Source organism: Penaeus monodon, chromosome 8 (assembly GCF_015228065.2).
Source record: "Penaeus monodon isolate SGIC_2016 chromosome 8, NSTDA_Pmon_1, whole genome shotgun sequence".
In the NCBI taxonomy this organism is placed as follows: Eukaryota; Metazoa; Arthropoda; class Malacostraca; order Decapoda; family Penaeidae; genus Penaeus; species Penaeus monodon.
The window spans coordinates 18,666,858-18,685,269 of NC_051393.1; the positions used below are offsets into that span (position 1 = coordinate 18,666,858).

Consider the following 18,412-nt stretch of genomic DNA (forward strand, 5'->3'; position numbering starts at 1 on the left):
ATCCATAAAAAAAATAGGTAAAAAAACCCAAACATAATTTCTTTCAAAAAGCCGGGAAACTTTCATAATACAATTTAATTAAAAATTTAAAAATTTCGACCCCACAGGTCCCTTTTTTCAAAGTAATATTTTCTACATCGTTTTAAAACTAAATTACAAGACGCGGAAAAAACAAGCCCAAGATAAAGGGGTTCAAAAAATAAATAAGTAAACCCCCAAGGGTTTTATAGAAACATTAAGGCACATGTTGAAACCATTACATAAAAAACAAAATTTTAGTTATAATATAGTGTAACCAAAAAATTTTTTTTAAAAAAATCAGAATCATGTTAAAAAAAATACATGCAAAGATACAGAAAAAGGCAAAATAAAAAAAAGAACACTGAAATAAAAAATGACATTATCACCTCATCCGCTTCTTGGTCGCTTTGAGGCAAGTGGAGCACGCGCTTGTCATTGGGTACAATCACTGCAATCGCACTCAGATACATTCGTCCCATAGTGGAGGCCTCCCCTGGAAAAGAAGGGGGGGGAAAAGGGGGAGAGAGGGGGAAAAAAGAGAGAGAGAAAAAAAAGAGGAAGAGGGGGTCAGAGGAAAAAGGGAGGGAGAGGGAAAGAGGGGAGAGAAGGGAGGGGAAAGGGCCCCACCCCACACCCCACATACAGAGAAGAAGGGGGGGAGGAAAAAGGGGGAGAAAAGAGAAATAAGAGAAAACCCCCCTTTCCTCCATCTTTCCCTGAGAGAGCAAACCCCACGGGGACCTCGAAATAACATCACTCCTTTAAAACTTTATTTCTTTATCTTTTTTCTTCATGTCACCGGGCCTTGATTACACTACGGGTCTATCGCCACGCACACCAAAAACTCTCATTTTCATCTCACTTTTTTAATCCCTTTTTAAAGTTTGGGACTCCCCGTGAAAACCCCATCTCGGGTCTCAAAGGGGGACGTCGTTTTAAAAAAGTGGACCATAAAAAAAAACCACAAAACTTTTGAAAAATGGGGTGTCGTGAGGGGGGGCCCGGGCACCCCGGGGGGTCGATGGGGGTCCCCCGAGGGCCTACGGGGGGGGCCAAAAAGATAAATGCGGGGTTTTCCGTCGCCCTCAAGGGGAAAGCGTCCTGATGAGGGAAAGGGCCAGACTTTTTGCGGGAAAACTTTAGATCCAGATTGGAAAGTTTTTCGTCGGCCCCGCTAGGCGGGGGAGTTCACGGCTGTGCCCCAAATCCATGCTTCCCAGGGCATGGGCTGATGTTAAAACCCCTTATAACGAAACAAACACGGATGGGCTCTTCAATTTTTTTAGTTTTTTTACTGTTAGTTTTTTTTATACAATTAAAAGCCACCCCTAAGAATCCCAAAAGGGGAAAATGCCGATGGGCCCAAAGGGAAATTAAAACCCCAGAGGGGCCCAGCCCACCCCTTTCCCGACCGGGAAATTTCAAGGGGCCCCACGAGGGGGCCCCGCGCCCCCCGGCCGGCACGGGGCCCCGTTCCCCCCATCTGGGCCCCGAGCCAGCATTTCTTCAGCAGGAGATTTTTTCCCGTCCCTTGAGTTTGTCAGCAGTGGTGCCGCCCACGTTGCTTTTTATCATTTATGGTACTCGGTTTCAACGTTGGTAATTAAACGTTTTAATTTCATGCCCTTTTTAAAGCCCAAAACTGGGGCCCTTTTTTTACTGTGGTTTTGGGTTTTATATTAACGGGATGCATTTCTCAAAAGTTAAAACTATGGGTTCCAAAAGTCAACCAAAGTTTTTCCCGAAATTCCGGGGAAAAGGCGACAGGAAACGAAAAACCAAATTCAATTTAGCACGAAAGAACTGACGGGATGAGTTGATTTCTATGGGCTGGGGCGGAAGTAATTTCTCCCCTCCCTTTTTTTTTAAATATAGGGGAACCCCTAGCTTTTTGTCCCTGTTGCAATGGACTATGTTTTTGTTCGCCCTCGGAAAAACCGACTATAAAATGACGTTTTTTAAAACCCTTTTAGCTATACTGTATATGAAATGTGATAGGGCATATGTATGTAAATGTATATGCGTACCTTTCTTCCGTAAAGTGATACATCAAAACAGCCTTTTTGATATCTGTATTGAAAGTAAAAGGCGATTCGGTAATCTTTTGTTCAGGAGTTTACGCAGGGAAACAAGTTGGAAAGGGGGTGAGGGGGGAAAGGGGGTCTTTCGGGGGAGAGGGTGCCACCGCCGCTAATTTTAGAGCCGTACTCCTGGCGACCACCAGCGCCCTCTCTCTCCCTCTCCCTCTTTCTCTCCGCCGGCCGCGCCACCCCTCGCCCGCCCCCGAGAAACTAGTCCCATTCACCTGAAGCCTCTATAACGAGGGCAGCAGTAAAGACAGGGTTCTCCGAAGCCCCTTGCCGCACGAAAGGGGCTAAGAATCACAGGGGGGAGGCAGGGGATTTTAGGGTTTTCAAAACATTTTTTTTTTCTTCCTTTTTTGTGTTGGGTGGCGGGAGGGGGGGTCTGTGAATTGCCAGCGCATAGTTTTTCTTCCTTTTCTTGTTTTGGAATCAGCGTATGATTGAACTGAATCAGCAGGCTTCGATCAGGATCTTTATATAAAACTTTTTAAAAGGTTTCTTTGCACTCAAAAGTGGGCTTATTTTTTTACAAAAAAAAACCGATTCCCAGGGAAAACCTTTTACCTGTAACCCCACAGATGAACTTTAAACGGGGAAATCTTTTTTAAAGATTTAAAAACCCAAAATAGAAAAAAGTTATAAAAATAGATAATTATTGGTATAAGATAAAACACCTCTAATAACAGAGCTAAGAATAGCTTCGTGTCTGTAGCAACTTCGCCTGCCCTCCTCGTTTGGGGGATAAATAAAAAAAAAAATCTCAGCTCGATTTTGAAATTCCACCGTATTGGGGTAGGTTTAAAAGGGGTAGAACCCAAACGAAAAAAAAGTTTCTTTTCTTTTAAACTCACAGGCATTTTTTGTTTCCTCGCTATATATATAATCAAACTATTTATCTCTATATTGTATTTACCACTGATGCTGACAGCATGTAATATCATTAGTTTATGATTTGTCTCGTAGTTTATCAAGATGGACATAACCAAGATGGCGAGCGTACCACTTTTAGAAAATTCTTCGAGTACAGATCATCTTCGTTCAAACTAGTCTGGCAATGGTACCCAAGCGCTTTCGAGCCGAGCCCTACACGTGATGCATAACAACAGTGTGTTATTTGGCTTCTTCCCAGATGAACAGGAAAGAACACGACAGAAATAAACGTACGGGGGAATGGGCGTTTTTTGTTTGTTTGTTTGTTTGTTATGATTTTTAGATAAATTTACTTTAGCGGAAGACTTTGACTTGTACGAAATGAATAAAATAATAAATATGAAATCGCCATCTTGCGTTTGGTTCCCCCCGCGTGGGGCCCGACGGCGGGGGGAAAGTCTCCCCTGGGAAAAAGTGGGCGTCAAAGCAGGGGGGGTGGCTAATCGTCACAAGCGGTACACATCAGGATCGTCTGATATGTCAAGGCCGAAAAGTAATCTTCAAAGCCGACTTTATTCTTGCGTCCCAAAACCATAAAAGGCAAAAATATCCAGGTTTGGAATATGAAGAAGGGTGAGCTACGAACCCCCCCATGTCCACCTGGCCCCTGACCCTCGCGGGGGTTTTATGGGCCCGGGGGAGGCTCAGCTTCGGGAACCGGCTTTTTTCCTTATCCTTTGTCTTGCTTTTTCTCTCGCCTCCCCCGGTGAAAAACTAAAAAACAGAGCATGCAGGAAAAAATTTTTTTTTTGTGATATTTCGTTTTCTAAATTTCCTAGCCTCCCCAAAAAAACGCAAAAAATTTTGGCCCTATAATGCGTGGATTGAAGAGTCGGAAAAACCCCACTGGACAAAAGAGCAAGAATTTTGGGAAAACTTAATATTAAAACACGGGGAAATGGGCCGTCTCTTTGGGGGACTGGGTTTTGGGAAGGGCGAAAAACATGGGGTTTTTTTGATGATTTACCCCTTTTATTCCTTTTATTTTTTTTACTTTGATCTATTTCCTTTTTCTTTTTATGTATTTATGTTTTTGTGACATGCGGGCCCCACTTTTTAAACCGTATCCAATTTAATTTCCCCAAAAAGCAAATCACAGCGCGTTTCCCCCCCTTTCCCCCCGGGGAGGGCCCTTTTCCCTTCCCCGGTCCTTAAATTTCTAGCACCATCGTTTTTGCCCGCGCCGAGGGGTTTGGGCCCGGCAGCGCGATCCCCACCACACCTTTCTGGCCTTGGGCCCCCAGCAAACCAAGGGGTGATGAGGAAAAGAACAAAAAAAAAAACATTTGATTTAAGGATTTTGAAAAATAAAAGAACCGTTGCAAGAAAGACTACAGAACAATCATACTCCATCAAGGTTACATCAAAGCACACCTAAAAGAGAAGAATGCACGTGGTATAACCAACTCAGAATGATTTAGATTAGTAATGGAACACGTCACTGCAAAAAGGGCGAAATGTTTCTCAGCACGATTTCCCCTTTCACACCTGTTGGGTGGGGAATAAAACCTATACTAAAATATTAAAAAATTTGGGTTTGTTTTAAATTTTAAAAAGTTTTATTGCATTTTTCCACTCTATATACCATTATACACTACATATTTTTTTAGTAAGTACAGAAATATACCAAAACGAATACACATATTAGTAACTTATGTGTGAATACACAGCGCAGTGGTGACTACTGGTGTGGCAGACACGCTTGGCTGGCGCCAGGAGCTTGAGGTTTTTTCTTTTGGGGGAAAAAAAACCCCAAAAAAAAATCGACATTTAAACAAAAATATATTAAACCTAGGAATACGACAGATTTCTGTAATTGGGGCTACAACGTTAACCGCTAAAAGAGAAAAACCCTTTTCTGGGTTAAAACCCCCAATATGACGACGACTGGGCCTCTGGCCCCCCTTGGCGTGAAGGGCGCCCCGTCGCCCCCAGTGACAAACCCCTGCTTAAGGGCACAAAGAGAGCCGAGACTAAAAGGGCGAAACCCAAAGGTAAAGGAAACAGGGTACCAAGCCGCCTGCAGCTGCTCTAGGGTGCTCTAACTTCCACACCTTAGAAGAGTATTACTGTTTGGCTACATGTAAAAAAGAAATAATAATAATGCACTCGTTCGGCTTCACTTTTGCAGTTGCCACTTCGTAAATAGACTTCTAAAATTCTAAATCGCATAATTCTCGTTTTAAATAAAGTTACTCAAATTTCCCGCGTGTCGTTGGGTTTTTTTGAAGGCCACGCAGGGTCGAGGGAAGACTTCGTCGTTGGTTTACGCCCTCTCTTCGCTTGCTTTCTTAAAATTCGGAAGAGACTAGGAAGGGAAGTTTCTGGAGTTCGATTGCAGGATTCTGGCTATGTATAAGTGTGCTTGTTTGTGTGCTTGTGTTGTCCATACAAAAGCCAAAAACACTAGTGTGTGAGTGTGTGTGTGTGTGTGTGTGTGTGTGTGTGTGTGTGTGTGTGTGTGTGTGTGTGTGTGTGTGTGTGTCCTTGCGTGTGCCTCCTTGCAACTCCCGCTAGTTTAGGATCCTAGTTGACTCTCCTGCAGTAATAGCCAAGGGACTTGCACTTCTCACAGAGGTGTTGTGGATGGACTTTGGGGGCTGGTCCAAAAAATCGATCGTCTGGCTTGTCGAGGGGCCGCTGTAAGGGAGACATGGGGGAACAATGTGTTACTACAGTGGGTGCTAGATTTTGTAAAAAAATCATCAGGCAAAAAAAGGGAAGTTTTTCGTATTTATAAAAAATTCCCCACGACCCAAATTACGTGCATGCGAGGAATTTTTCAAATATAAAGAGTCACAGCATAGCATCAGCGCAAATGTCTAGACACTTACATCAGTCAATAACGCCACCACAAAAAAACTCAATTCAGATTACGGTAAAACACTGGAGTTAAGACAACGTTAACAAAATATTTTACACGGGACCAAAAAACGGTGCTACCCAAAAACCCGTCCCTGCACACCCTTTAAAAACAAAACCCCACACAGGGGAGGGCACACCCCAAAATTTATTTGGGTGTGTGTGTGTGGGGTGTGTGGGTGTGTGTGTGTGTGTTGTGTTTTTTGTGTGTTGTGGGGTTGTGTGTTTGTGGGGTGTACATTATTACTAATCATTTGTTTGTTTGCGGGGTAAATATTATATTTCAATATAAAAAAGTTGGGGTGGTAAGTGTGTGTTTTTGTAAACTATCTTCTATCATCTATCTATCTATCTTTTATAATATATATATATATATAAATAATTTAATATATTTACATATATGTGTACATTTTTATATAAACATATACATGTGTGTGTGTGGGGGTGGCGTGTATGGGTGTGTGGGTGTTTGGGTGTGTGGTTTTGGGGTGGGTGGGGTGTGGTGTGTGTGTTTGTGTGTGTTGTGGTTTTGTGTTGTGTGTGTTGTGTGTTGGGGGTGTGTGTGTGTTTTGTTCATCTATAAGGGATATATAAAATTTTATATATAATATATAATATAAAATTTTATATATATATATTTTAAAAATATATAAAATAAAATTTTACATATATACTTATATAGTCCCCAAAAAAAAATGTGGCTATACAATATGTATATATATATATTATAAATATATATATAATAGAATATAATATATATATTATAACATATATTTTATAATATATATATATATTTTATATATATATATATATATTTTGTATATAAATATGAAAACAAAAATATATGGATATGTGTACATGTATATATATATATATATATATAATATAATATAAAATTATATATATTATAATAAACATTATTATATATATATAATATATATATACATATCAATTTCTTAAAATATACATATATACATATCCCATATTAATGATTTTATGTATGTATGGGATGTAAAAAAGTATATATATATATAATATTAAAATTATATATATTATAAAAATATATTAAAATGTATATATTATTATGTATATATATAATATAATATTATTTTTATATATATATATATATTATATATTATAGTGTATATTAATATAAAATAAAATATTAAAATATTTTTAAAATATATATATATGTATATATGTGTTGTGGGGTGTGTGTGGTTTTGTGTGTGTGTGTGTGTGGTGGTGTGTGTGTGGGTGTGGTGGTTGTGTGTGTGGGTGTGGTGGTTTGTGTGTGTGTGTGTGTGTGTGTTTGTGTGTGTGTTTGGGGGGTGTTAAATTTGTTATTAATTTATAATTTTATACAGTTTTAAAATTTTATAAAATATAATTTTATATATATATAATATATATATTATATATTTTATTTTATATATATATAACCCATATGTATGGTTTTGTGCACTCATATTTTTTTTTGTTTAAAAATTTTATATTTAAACATACATATAAATATTTTTACATTTTCCCTTATATTATATATAATTTTAAATTATATTTTATAATATATTTTTAATATATATATATATAAAAACACCCCAACTATATAAAAAAGATATGTTAATATGGGAAAGTTTTGTGTGTTACTGTGTGTGTATGTATATTTTTTAAATATATTTTATTTTATATATTTTAAAATATTAAAATATTATATAATATTATACAGATATTTTATATGTATGTTGTGTTGTACGGGGTGTTTTTTAATTTTTTTGTGTGTGTAATATATATAAAATAAATATTATAAATAATATATATTTTTATATATATATATATATATGTGTGTGTTTGTGTGTGTGTGTGTGGGTGTGTGTTGGGGTTTTGTGTGTGTTTTTTTTGTGTGTAGTGGGTGTGTTGTGTTTTGGGGTGTATATATTTTCATTATGTGTGTAAATATTTTATATATTTTAAAATATATAATTTTATATAAAAAAATATATATATATGTGGTGTGTGGTTGTGGGGGTGTGTGGTGGGGGTTTTGGGTTTTTTATTTTCATATATGTATATTATATTATATATATAAAATTATATATATAATTATATAATATATATATATATATGTGTGGTGGTGTGTTTGTTGTGGTGTGTGTGTGTGTGTGTTTGCGTGTGTGTGTGTGTGTGGAGTGTGTGTGTTTGTGTGTGTGGTATATTAATATTTTATATATATATTATTAAATATAGCATAAAATTAAAAAACCTATAGTAAAGTTAAAAAAAAATAATGGCACTTTCACCCCACACACACACACCCACACATCACCACACACACACCCCAACACACACCCCACACACACACTACACACACCCACACGGGACGCGCACACACACACACACATACACCCCAACACCCCACACCCTTACACACACACACAACACACACACAAAAAATACACACAAAAAACACAACACACACACACACACACACAAAACACACACAACACACACACACACACACGCCCCGCAAGAAAGCACACACACACAAAACATACCCCACCCACATGTGTATATTGTAGGGTATATTTATTTATTTTTTATTTAAATTTTTTTATTTGCCTTTTTGTTTGTTTATTTTTTTTTTATTCATGTGTTTTTTTATATCATTTTTATTAAAATTATGATACATATATAAAAATATTAGATATATATATTTTATATATATTAAAATATATATTATGTAATTTTATATATATATGCATATATATACATCCATATATCTATCTATATATATAATATAATATATAATATTAAAATATATGTTTTTGTATATAAAATATTTTATAATATATAAAATTTTATATGGGATATATATATATTTAAAACCCTGCTTTTGTTTGTGTGTTGTTTTTGTGTGTGTGTGTGTGTTGGTGTGTGTGTGGGTGTGTGTGTGGTGTGTGTTTTTGTGTGTGTGTGTGAGTGTGTGTGTGTGCTGAGAAAGATGGGGGTCAGAAAGAGTGAAAAAAATGAACAGAGAAAGACATGCATATACACATACGTAACAAACATCCGCGCATATAACGAAACACAATATTCCCTACATAATGATAAAAAACAAAATACACAAAAACACTATTGTTAAATGAGCTCACAAACCGAACACGAATACAGAAAGACATGCAAAACCAGAGAACCTTTACTTTGATGTTTTAAAACCCGAAAAAACGCCCCATCTCCACGGTTTTTTCCGGGGGCCAAAATCAATGGTTTTAACAAACTATTGCTAAATGGTTTTCTAAAAATTCCTTTCCCCAAAATAATAAAATAAAAAAAAACACCAAGGAAAATCACCAATTTTACCCTATTATAAAACCAACTGAAAAAAGCCAGTACAAAAAAAAATCATTATGAACTGTGTAAATTTACCATCTCAAGTAACCACCACAGTCAGTATTATGAGATTATGCCCCAAAGGCCAAAAAAAGAAAGTACCCAAAATCTCTACAGTTTTTGTAAACCCCTGTCTCCAAATTTATTATCAATAATTCAAAAGCTTAGAAAAATCAATGACCCCCAAGCAGGAAGTCCAACCCCAAAAACCCCTTTCCCTTTTGAATGAAACGTCCCAAAACAGGATGACTCCACCGTTTTTCGAAACAAGGTCAGAGTTAAGATTTTGACAGAGAATTTTGGGCGGGCTGCAAAACCTGTATTTTTCGCAATTTTTTCCAAAATACAAAGAGCCAAAGAGCCCCAAAATAAAACTATCATTCACGTACTATTATTTAAGGATCCATTTTTTGTAAACTAATCTAACCCCCGTATACGCTATCCCTCCTACCCACTAAAAACACGCACCGGGAAACTAAAAGCCTAAAAAGGGCCTTTTACAGCGGGAGAGAAACAACGTCGTTATGAACCAACTCACATTTTCTAGGGTACAAAACGGGCCTGCTTGTTTTGGATACACTTTTATGCGGGGATTTGATGCCTCCGGCCGCAGTTTGGCCCCCGAGTTCCCGCTAACCATTTTCCCTTTGCATTCGTTGGGGGCCGGAATTCGCCGAAAAAATCGCCCTTTTTCCCCCGTACGGCCCTGAGGGCCCCCGCCCTTTGGGGCGTTCTGAGGGTGGGGAAAAAAAAGTACCCCTTTTTTGTGCAGGGGGGGAAAAGGCGCCTGGGTTTTGTGAAAAAGGGGGCCCAGAGGGGGTTTTTGGTGGGGGAAAGGTGTTAGTACATGGGGTTTCTTATATAAAAACCGTCTTATCAACACTGATTAAAAAATTTTTTTTTACCCCTTTTCCACCCGGTCTTGAAAATGGTCCTCGGAATATTTCTTTTTTTTATAAAATTTTCCTTTAAAAAATTAAGAACCAAAACTTGCTACTAAATGGCGCTATGGTTAAGGACACCATAAAGTTATATGGATTTTAAATTTTCAAGCAGGATACGTCCACATCATTGCTATTTACAGGAAAAATGCACTTCACCATCTCCCCCCGACAAATTTTAAAGAAAATTTTGGGGAACTCCTGGCAATTTTTGGATTAAAATTGGCATCTCACCTTTAAAATTAAAAATTTTAAAAGTATTTTTAAACATATGCATCGTGTATTCTAAAATCGCCCGATAAATTTTATTTGGCCCTATTGTTTAACAGTAATGTGAATAGGACATGTCTTTTGTAAACATCAAACCTGGCATGTACTACATATTGCCTGAATAGTGATAGTGGAATATGGTGTTTTTGGTATGCCCGAATGGCACCCATGTTTTTTCGCCGGAAAAGGGTCGGCCCTGGGTTGGTCGCAGGGCATGTGAGAAAACTTTTTGAAAGTATTTTAAACCCCCTTTTTCTTCGTTAGTTCATACGTTTCATTTTCTTTAAACGTGGATGTGTCCCCCCCAAAGAATTTTTTCATTTTTATTTTGGAGACTGAGTCTGATATGCATGACTGAGTATCTTTTACTGCCACTTTTAGTAATATTCATTGCGTTCCGATTACAAAAGCAAGTACTAAAAAGGTTTTATTATACCGGCCCTGCGTGAACTTTTGCGTTTGGTGAGTGTGGTTAAGGTGCTTGTGTGTTTGGACACATTTTTATTACTGAAATGCAAAAAAACCCCCCGTGTTTTGAGAGCACCGGGAAAACACACCCACGTTTCCCCTTTGGTTTTTTCCAGCGGGAAAAACCCGGGGTCGCTCACCATACGGACGAGGGGCACTTCCGGCTCAACGGGACATTGTGAGGAGACGGGGGATGGGGAGGGCGGGGACCAGATTCATTCTGTGGGAATCGGTTGATGTTTCTCTCTCCACTGAATCTACTCACGTTTTTGTTTACGTGTCGGAAAACTCGGGGGTTGTGGGTTTTCAAAGACGTTCGTTTGGGGTTTGGACCCCAGGGGGTGAGTAAAGGGGTGGGAAATTTTTTTAAATTTAATTTTTTTTTGGAAAATTTTTTTGTTTTTTTTACTTCTTCAAGCGTGTCTGTATACTTGTTTTACGTATATGAAGACGCCCAGAAAAAATAATTTCCAGAACATCAAAATCCCCAATATGCTTTTGACTTAACCCGAGAACAAACATTGAGAATGGTTTTCTCACCTGCGGGCAATTTTTTTGATGGAAGGCCCCCTTTTTGAAGCACAAAAAGGCCCAGGGAGTTGGGGGGGCAGTTTCCTCCCCTTTTTACCTTCTTGTCAAAGGGGCCCAAATCAGCCCCAAATTTAGGTTTTGGGCCGCCAACTCTCCTGGGAAAAACGAAAAGGAAAAAAGTCCGAGTAATCAAATAAACCCGCAGTTTTTGTTTATGAGGGGTCCGAAGCGTTCAGGTCCTCCTCATGCCTTAGCTTTCACTACAGCGTTCTGAGGTTTCAGTCTAAATACAGGACTTTCATACGCGGTTCTACTGTGCTGGTTAAAACTGCTGCCCTTCCCTCTTGCAAAAAGGGATTTTTGAAAACTGGGGAAGCCCCAAAAGGGGTTTTTTTTTACATATTAGTTTGCTAGGGCAAAAAGTTGTTTCGCCAGAATTGCTTTATTTGTCTTTTTTTCGTTGTTGTTTTTTCTTTTGTTTATTCAGTCAACTAACCCACAGTTATTCGTCATCAGAAATGCAATAAATTTGATTTAGTAACAGCGCAAAATTATTCTTCATATTTTTGGGAAGAAGCAAATGCATTGTTTCGTTTGCCTTTTGTTCTTTTTGACTTGTTTTTGATGTCCTCATTGGGTTAGGAAAATCAAAATAACATAAATAGAAAAGAAAAAAATTGTGCAGCATGAAATTTCACTGAAAAAATTTGGGCGCAAATACTTAAACCCCTGCCCCAGACAATTTTAAACATTTCCCTAATCAATTTTTCAACTCAATTAACGTATCGGAACATTCAGTTTAAGAATTATACATATTTTCAGTTTTACTAACCGATTATTAAAGAAACAATAAGCAATAAGCTGATTCATTCCAGTTTCAGGAACTTCCTCTCAAAATGTTTTTGGGCAAAAAAGATAGTTATACAGTTCAAAAATCGTTTTTATATTTTTGACAGAAAAAAGTTGCTAAAAAAAAAAGACCAAAAAGCTAACATCAAATGGGAAAATTCCCTTTTTAAAATTTTGTAACATATTAAACACAAGGAAATGGAAAATTAAAAGGAGTCGTGTTAGGGGGCCCCCTGTGAAAAATGCGTGTACGTAAAATTAAAAGAAAACCCTTTTTTTTTCTAAAATATTTGGGCATATTTGCTGAAAAAATACTTTTCTTTTTTTCGACCAATAAAAGCGATATTGACAGTAAAGAAAACACATTTCATCACCGCACTGGTTTTGTTGTCAGTGAAAACATTTAGGCCCCCGTTATTAAGGGGCAAAATTTTCCTTTGATGCAACAATCCCCCAGTAAATTAAGGGCTTTTGGGGCTTTCATACAAACATGTTCTGTAATTTTTTTCCTATCATTTCGTCATTTTGTTACTTTTAAATTAACGAAAGCAATTATTTACCAAGACGTAACCCGTCATTACCTCCCGGTTTTTCAAAAAATTTCGGAAAAAAATGGCCGAAATATAAACTAGGGCGATTGGTTATTGATATTCGGTAGCCTGCCCTTTTTTTTTTTGGGCTTTGCTTTGTGCATGGGTGCTTTTAAAACCCTTTTTTCTTCTCGTGTTACAAACAAATTTTTTGTTTTTTTTTACACACCCTGCGCCCTTTTTTTTTTTAAAAAAGGGGTATGCTCAGCGCTAGGTAGGGTTTAAAAGAAAGAATTGGGTAAAGAATTGCTTTTTAATTCCCTTTTTAAAAATTTCCCCGGGAAAAAAGGTCTTCATTTGTCAAAAAACCCTATTTTAACAAAGATAATTTATAATTTTCTTCACATTCTGACACGTCTGGGCATCGGAAGTTACCTTCAAAAAAACATTTAAGAAAAAAACAAAACACAAAACACACACACACACACCCCACCACACACACACACACACAACACACACCCCCACACACACACACACACAATCACACATATAAAATATATAATAAATTTTTTTTTATATATATAAAATATATATATATATAGATTTCACACAAAACAACCCCACACACACAACACACCCACAATATTAATATATATATATAATATTAATATAAAAATATATATATATATAAATTTTATATATTTTATTATATATTTTAATTTATATGTATAAAGTGTGTGAGAAATAAAATATCCCTAAAATTTTTTGTGTGTTTGAAAAAAAAATGAATTTTAAATATATATATATAATATATATATATTTTAAAATTTATTTATAATATATTTTAATACATATATAATTTATATGTGTTTTTGTGTGGTGTGTGTGGGGTGTGGGTTGTGTGTGTGGTGTGTGTTGTGTTTTTATGTGTGTGTGTGTGTGTTTGTGGTGTGGTTGGTGTGTTGGGGTGGTGTGTGTGTGTGGGTGTGGGTGGGGTTTGTGTATGTGTATATATATTTTGGGGGGTATAATTTTGTGTGTATGTATTAAAATATAGGGTTTTAGTGTTGTGGTGTGTGTTTGTAAAAAATATATTATAATATTAATATTTTATAAAATATATAATATATTAAAAATAAAAATAAAAAATATAAAAATATTATGTTTTATTTTAAAAGAACATTTTTTTTCTTTTTTTTTAAAAAAAGATGGGAAAATTAAAGGTTTAAAGCGGGTAAAAAATAAAAGGATAAAAAGGAAAGAAAAGAAAAGATGAAAGGAAAAGGATTCAGTTGATGGGGAAAAAAAAAATACTAAATTCAGAAGTATATCCGGCCCCTGAATTGGGAAAGGAGTTTTATAATGTTGAACGAATATTTTATTTTCTTAAATGATCTTAAAAACAGGGCTGAGTTAGACGTAAGCTAATAACAGTAATAATAATGACAATAGCAAGAGAAAATAGATAAAAAGGAAAACAGAATACGGTAATAAATGGGGTATATAAGTAAATATCGCAGCTTTTGAAAAGTCTTGTGGGTTGTGTTAAAGTGATCGTACTGTGGTGAATGGCGATTTTAGAAACAAAATTCAGTTTTTAAAAATTTGTAAATTGGGTATATTCAAGGTGTGGCAATGAAAATTATTGATTTCTACATGGTTACTGCATCATCAGAAACAGTAGTAAATACAAAAAACAAGAATGGGTTCTCGACGCGCTTCGTACGAACGGTTTGTATAATCTGTTCCCATCTATTATCTTTTCTATCTATCTTTTATATATATATATTAATTTTTATATATATATATTTTATATATATATGTATGTATGTATTAATTATATAATATATTTAGATATTATATATAGTTGTATATATATATGTTTGTGTGTGTGTTTGTGTGTGTGTGTGTGTGGTGGTTTTGTGTGTGTGTGTGGGTGGGGTCTGTGCGTGTGCGGGGGTGTTGTGGGGGCGTGTGCGTGTTCGTGTCCCTTTTTGCGGTTTTTGCGTGTGTATTTTGCCTGTGCGTGGTATGGGCTGGCATGTGCGTGTGGGGTATCAAATAATTAAAGTATGTATGATGTTTTGTAGGGAAGCAGATAGATAACAGAAAAGTAAATTTTTGATTTAAAGGTTTTGGGGGCAGTCAAACTTTTTTGAAAATTACTGCCCGAGGTAGAATAATCATTAGTCTTTTTACTTCACCTCTTTTAGAAGGAAGGACTCACCTATACTGCCGTTTAAGCTGCTGCTGTTAACGGGACTGTTGATCCCGTTGAGACCGTTGCTGAAGCCTCCGGTGAGTCCGTTGAGCGAGGTGAGGGAGGTCAGGGCCGTGATGTCCGTGGGCGTGAGGCCGGTCAGCCCACTCAGCAGCCCTGAGCTCAGCCCGTTGCTCCCGTTCAGAAGGGAGTTGAGGCCGCCCATTCCTGACGAGCTCAGGCCGCCCACGCCCCCGCCGAGCGCGCCCACGCCGCCGCCCATGTTGTTGTTGATGTTGCTGAGGCCCCCGCCCAAAGGGGGGGCCCAGGGGGGGAGGGCGGCATGGAAAATTTCGCCCCCCCACCCCCCCACGCCCCCAGCCCCCGGGCCAATTTCCCCCAGGTTGTTCCAGCCAACCCTGCAAACATTTTTGTTCTGTGGAAGGCAAGGAGGAAAAGGGGGAGTGGATTTTTTTTTAAAATTTTTTGAAAGTAAAGATTTAGTCCCTTGTTTTTTCCCTAGGCCCCCCCCCCCCCCCCCACCCCCCCCCCCCCTTTTTTTTTTTGGACATTTTTTTTTTTTTTCCCTCAATTTTTTACCCCCCCCTTCCCCCCCCCCCCCTTTTTTTTTTTTTTTGGTTAATGCCCCCCCCCCCCCCCCCCCTTTTAAAAAAGGAAGAAAAGGAAGGAAATGAAAAAACGGGAAGAAAAGAAGGGGAAAAAAGAGAAGCGAGGGGAAGAGATAGAAAGGGAAAAGAAGGGGGAAAAAAAGAAACCCAAAAAACCCCCCTTTGGAAAAAAGGGGGGGGGGGGATAGAGGGAGGGAAAAAAAGGGGGGGGGAAAGGGGAAGGGGGAAGGGGGGGGAAAAGTAAGGGGGAAAAAAGGGAAAGGGGGAAAGGGAAAAAAAAACCCCCCCCAATAAAAAAAATAAAAAGGGGAAAAAATTTTTTTAAGGGGGGGAAAAAGGGGAAAGGAAAGGGGGTGGGGGTTAAAGGGTTAAAGGGAAAAGGGGAAAAAGGGGGGGAGGGAAAAAGGGATGAGGGGGGGCAAATGATTTGGAAGGGGGAAGGGGGGGGGAAAAAGGGGGGTTTAGGGAGGGGGAAAAAGGGGAGGGGAAAGGGGAAAGGGGTGAGGGGGGGGGAAAGGGAAAATAAGGAGGGAAAAGGGGAAGGAAAAAAAAAGGGGGGAATGGGGATGAGGGAAAGGAAAGGGGAGATGAGGGAGGGGAAAAATGAAGGGAGGGAAAGGGGAGATGAGGGAGGGGAAAGGGGAAAGAAGGGGGAAGGAGGATGAGGGGAGGGGAAAATGATGAGGGAAGGGAAAGAGGGAGGGGAATGGGTGGGGGAGGTGCAAGGGGTGGGTGGAAGGACAGGAGTGAAGGGCGAAGGAAAGGAGATAAAATATTGAAAAAAATATAAAGAGAAAGAGAGAGCGTGAACTGAAATTAGATGTCTGAAACTGTTAACCTTATATTGACCTTAACACGATTAAGTGCGATTAAGTGGAATACACCGGATGTGAAATAATTATCGTTAAGCATTGTAACTGTTCACACCGCAGGCTGTATTAGCATCACCGTATTACCAACAATAATAATGATAGTAACAAACGTAATGATCAACAGGATGTGATGATAGCAGTAATATAATGGTGGTAATACAATTTGCAATACCGTGTCATCAAAGGAAAGAAATATTAATTATTCTGATGCAATGAAAACAACGACAACACGAATAACAAGGTAATAATAATATCAATCTTGTTATATTCTAATTTCAATCGTGATGTAGCAAAAAAAAAAAAAAAAAATCTTTGGAAATGCCACAATCTATCTTATCTATCTTATCTATCTATCTCTCTCCACATCTCTCTCTCTCTCTCTCTCTCTCTCTCTCTCTCTCTCTCTGCTTCGTACGACTGCGAAAGATTAAGTTGTTCTCCAACTTACCAACCTGAACAGATTCAGTCAAAAGATGGTACTTTCTACTCCGGCCTAATACCAAAGAGCCAGACAGAGGGTGACTGATGACAACTTCGCATGTTCGCAGATTTAGGAGTTTTCGTAAAGGATAGAATAATAAGACGGCTTGATATGTGCAAATGAGCTTGCATCCTCCTCCTTATTTACAAGCTCGGAAGATCATGAACATCTGAACAAAACAGTTTTCCTTTGCCCCCCCCCCACCCGCCCTCCAACCCGCCCTCTCCATTTCCCAATGAATAAAGTTGTAAAGATTGTTATTGTGATGAGATTAACAGTAGTAATGCTAATATCGATACGATGGTATGAATGATGTGGTGAAATTATACAAAGTAAAATAATAATAATAATAATAATAATAATAATAATAATAATAATAGTGATAATAATAATAATAGCAATAATAATGATAATAGCAATAATAAAATAATAATAATAATAATAATAACAGTGTTAATGATGATTACCATTATGATAGCAATAATTGTGATAATAATGATTATAACAATAATATTGATAATGATTATAATAACAATAATAGCAATGGGCTTAATAGTAGTAATAGCAGTAGTAGTAATAGTAACGACGATGATGATGATGATGATGATAATAATAATAATAATAATAATAATAATAATAATAATAATAATAATAATAATAATAATAATAATAATAATAATGATAATAACAATAATTGACATAATAACTATCACTATCATTATCATAACCATAATTACAATGAAATTAATAACAACAATGATAATAGCAATATTGATATCAAAATCAACAATAATATCAACAACAATAATAATACTAAAATAATACTAAAATAATAATGATAATAATAATAATAATAATAAGGATAAGGATAATGATATTGATAATGATAATAATAATAATAACAATAATAGTGATAACGATGATAATACTAGTAACAATAACATTAATGATAACACTATAATAAGCATAACGGTAATTGTAATAATGACAGCAAGAATAATATCAATAATAATAGTGATGATGACGATAATGATGATGATGATGATGATGATGATGATGATGATGATGATGATGATGATGATGATGATGATGATGATGATGATGGTGATAAACACAGTAAGAGAAATAAGAATAATAACTATGTTATGAAAATAATAAGAGTAAAATAATGATAATAGTACGAATAATAATGGTGATGATGGTAGTCATGATGATAATGATGATAATAATAGTAATAATAATAATAATAATAATAATAATAATAATAATAATAATAATAGGAAGGAGAACATTAATAACAATAGTGATAACGATAACAATAATAATAATACCATCAGTAATGATATTGATAATAATC

At 36.8% G+C, this 18,412-nt stretch overlaps 1 protein-coding gene across 1 annotated transcript in view; it reads right to left on the bottom strand.

The window, feature by feature from the left end:
• Nucleotides 1-5,249: 5,249 nt before the first annotated feature.
• The window catches only part of LOC119575895 (serine, glycine and glutamine-rich protein-like), a gene marked incomplete at its 5' end in the record, with an annotated part of 14,074 nt that continues 911 nt past the window's right edge, over nt 5,250-18,412 (bottom strand). The window contains 4 exons of the mRNA XM_037923432.1: nt 5,250-5,675; nt 9,850-10,017; nt 15,072-15,509; nt 18,146-18,167. Coding sequence (XP_037779360.1) covers nt 5,562-5,675; nt 9,850-10,017; nt 15,072-15,509; nt 18,146-18,167 — 742 coding nt within the window. The remainder of the gene's footprint in view (nt 5,676-9,849; nt 10,018-15,071; nt 15,510-18,145; nt 18,168-18,412) is intronic.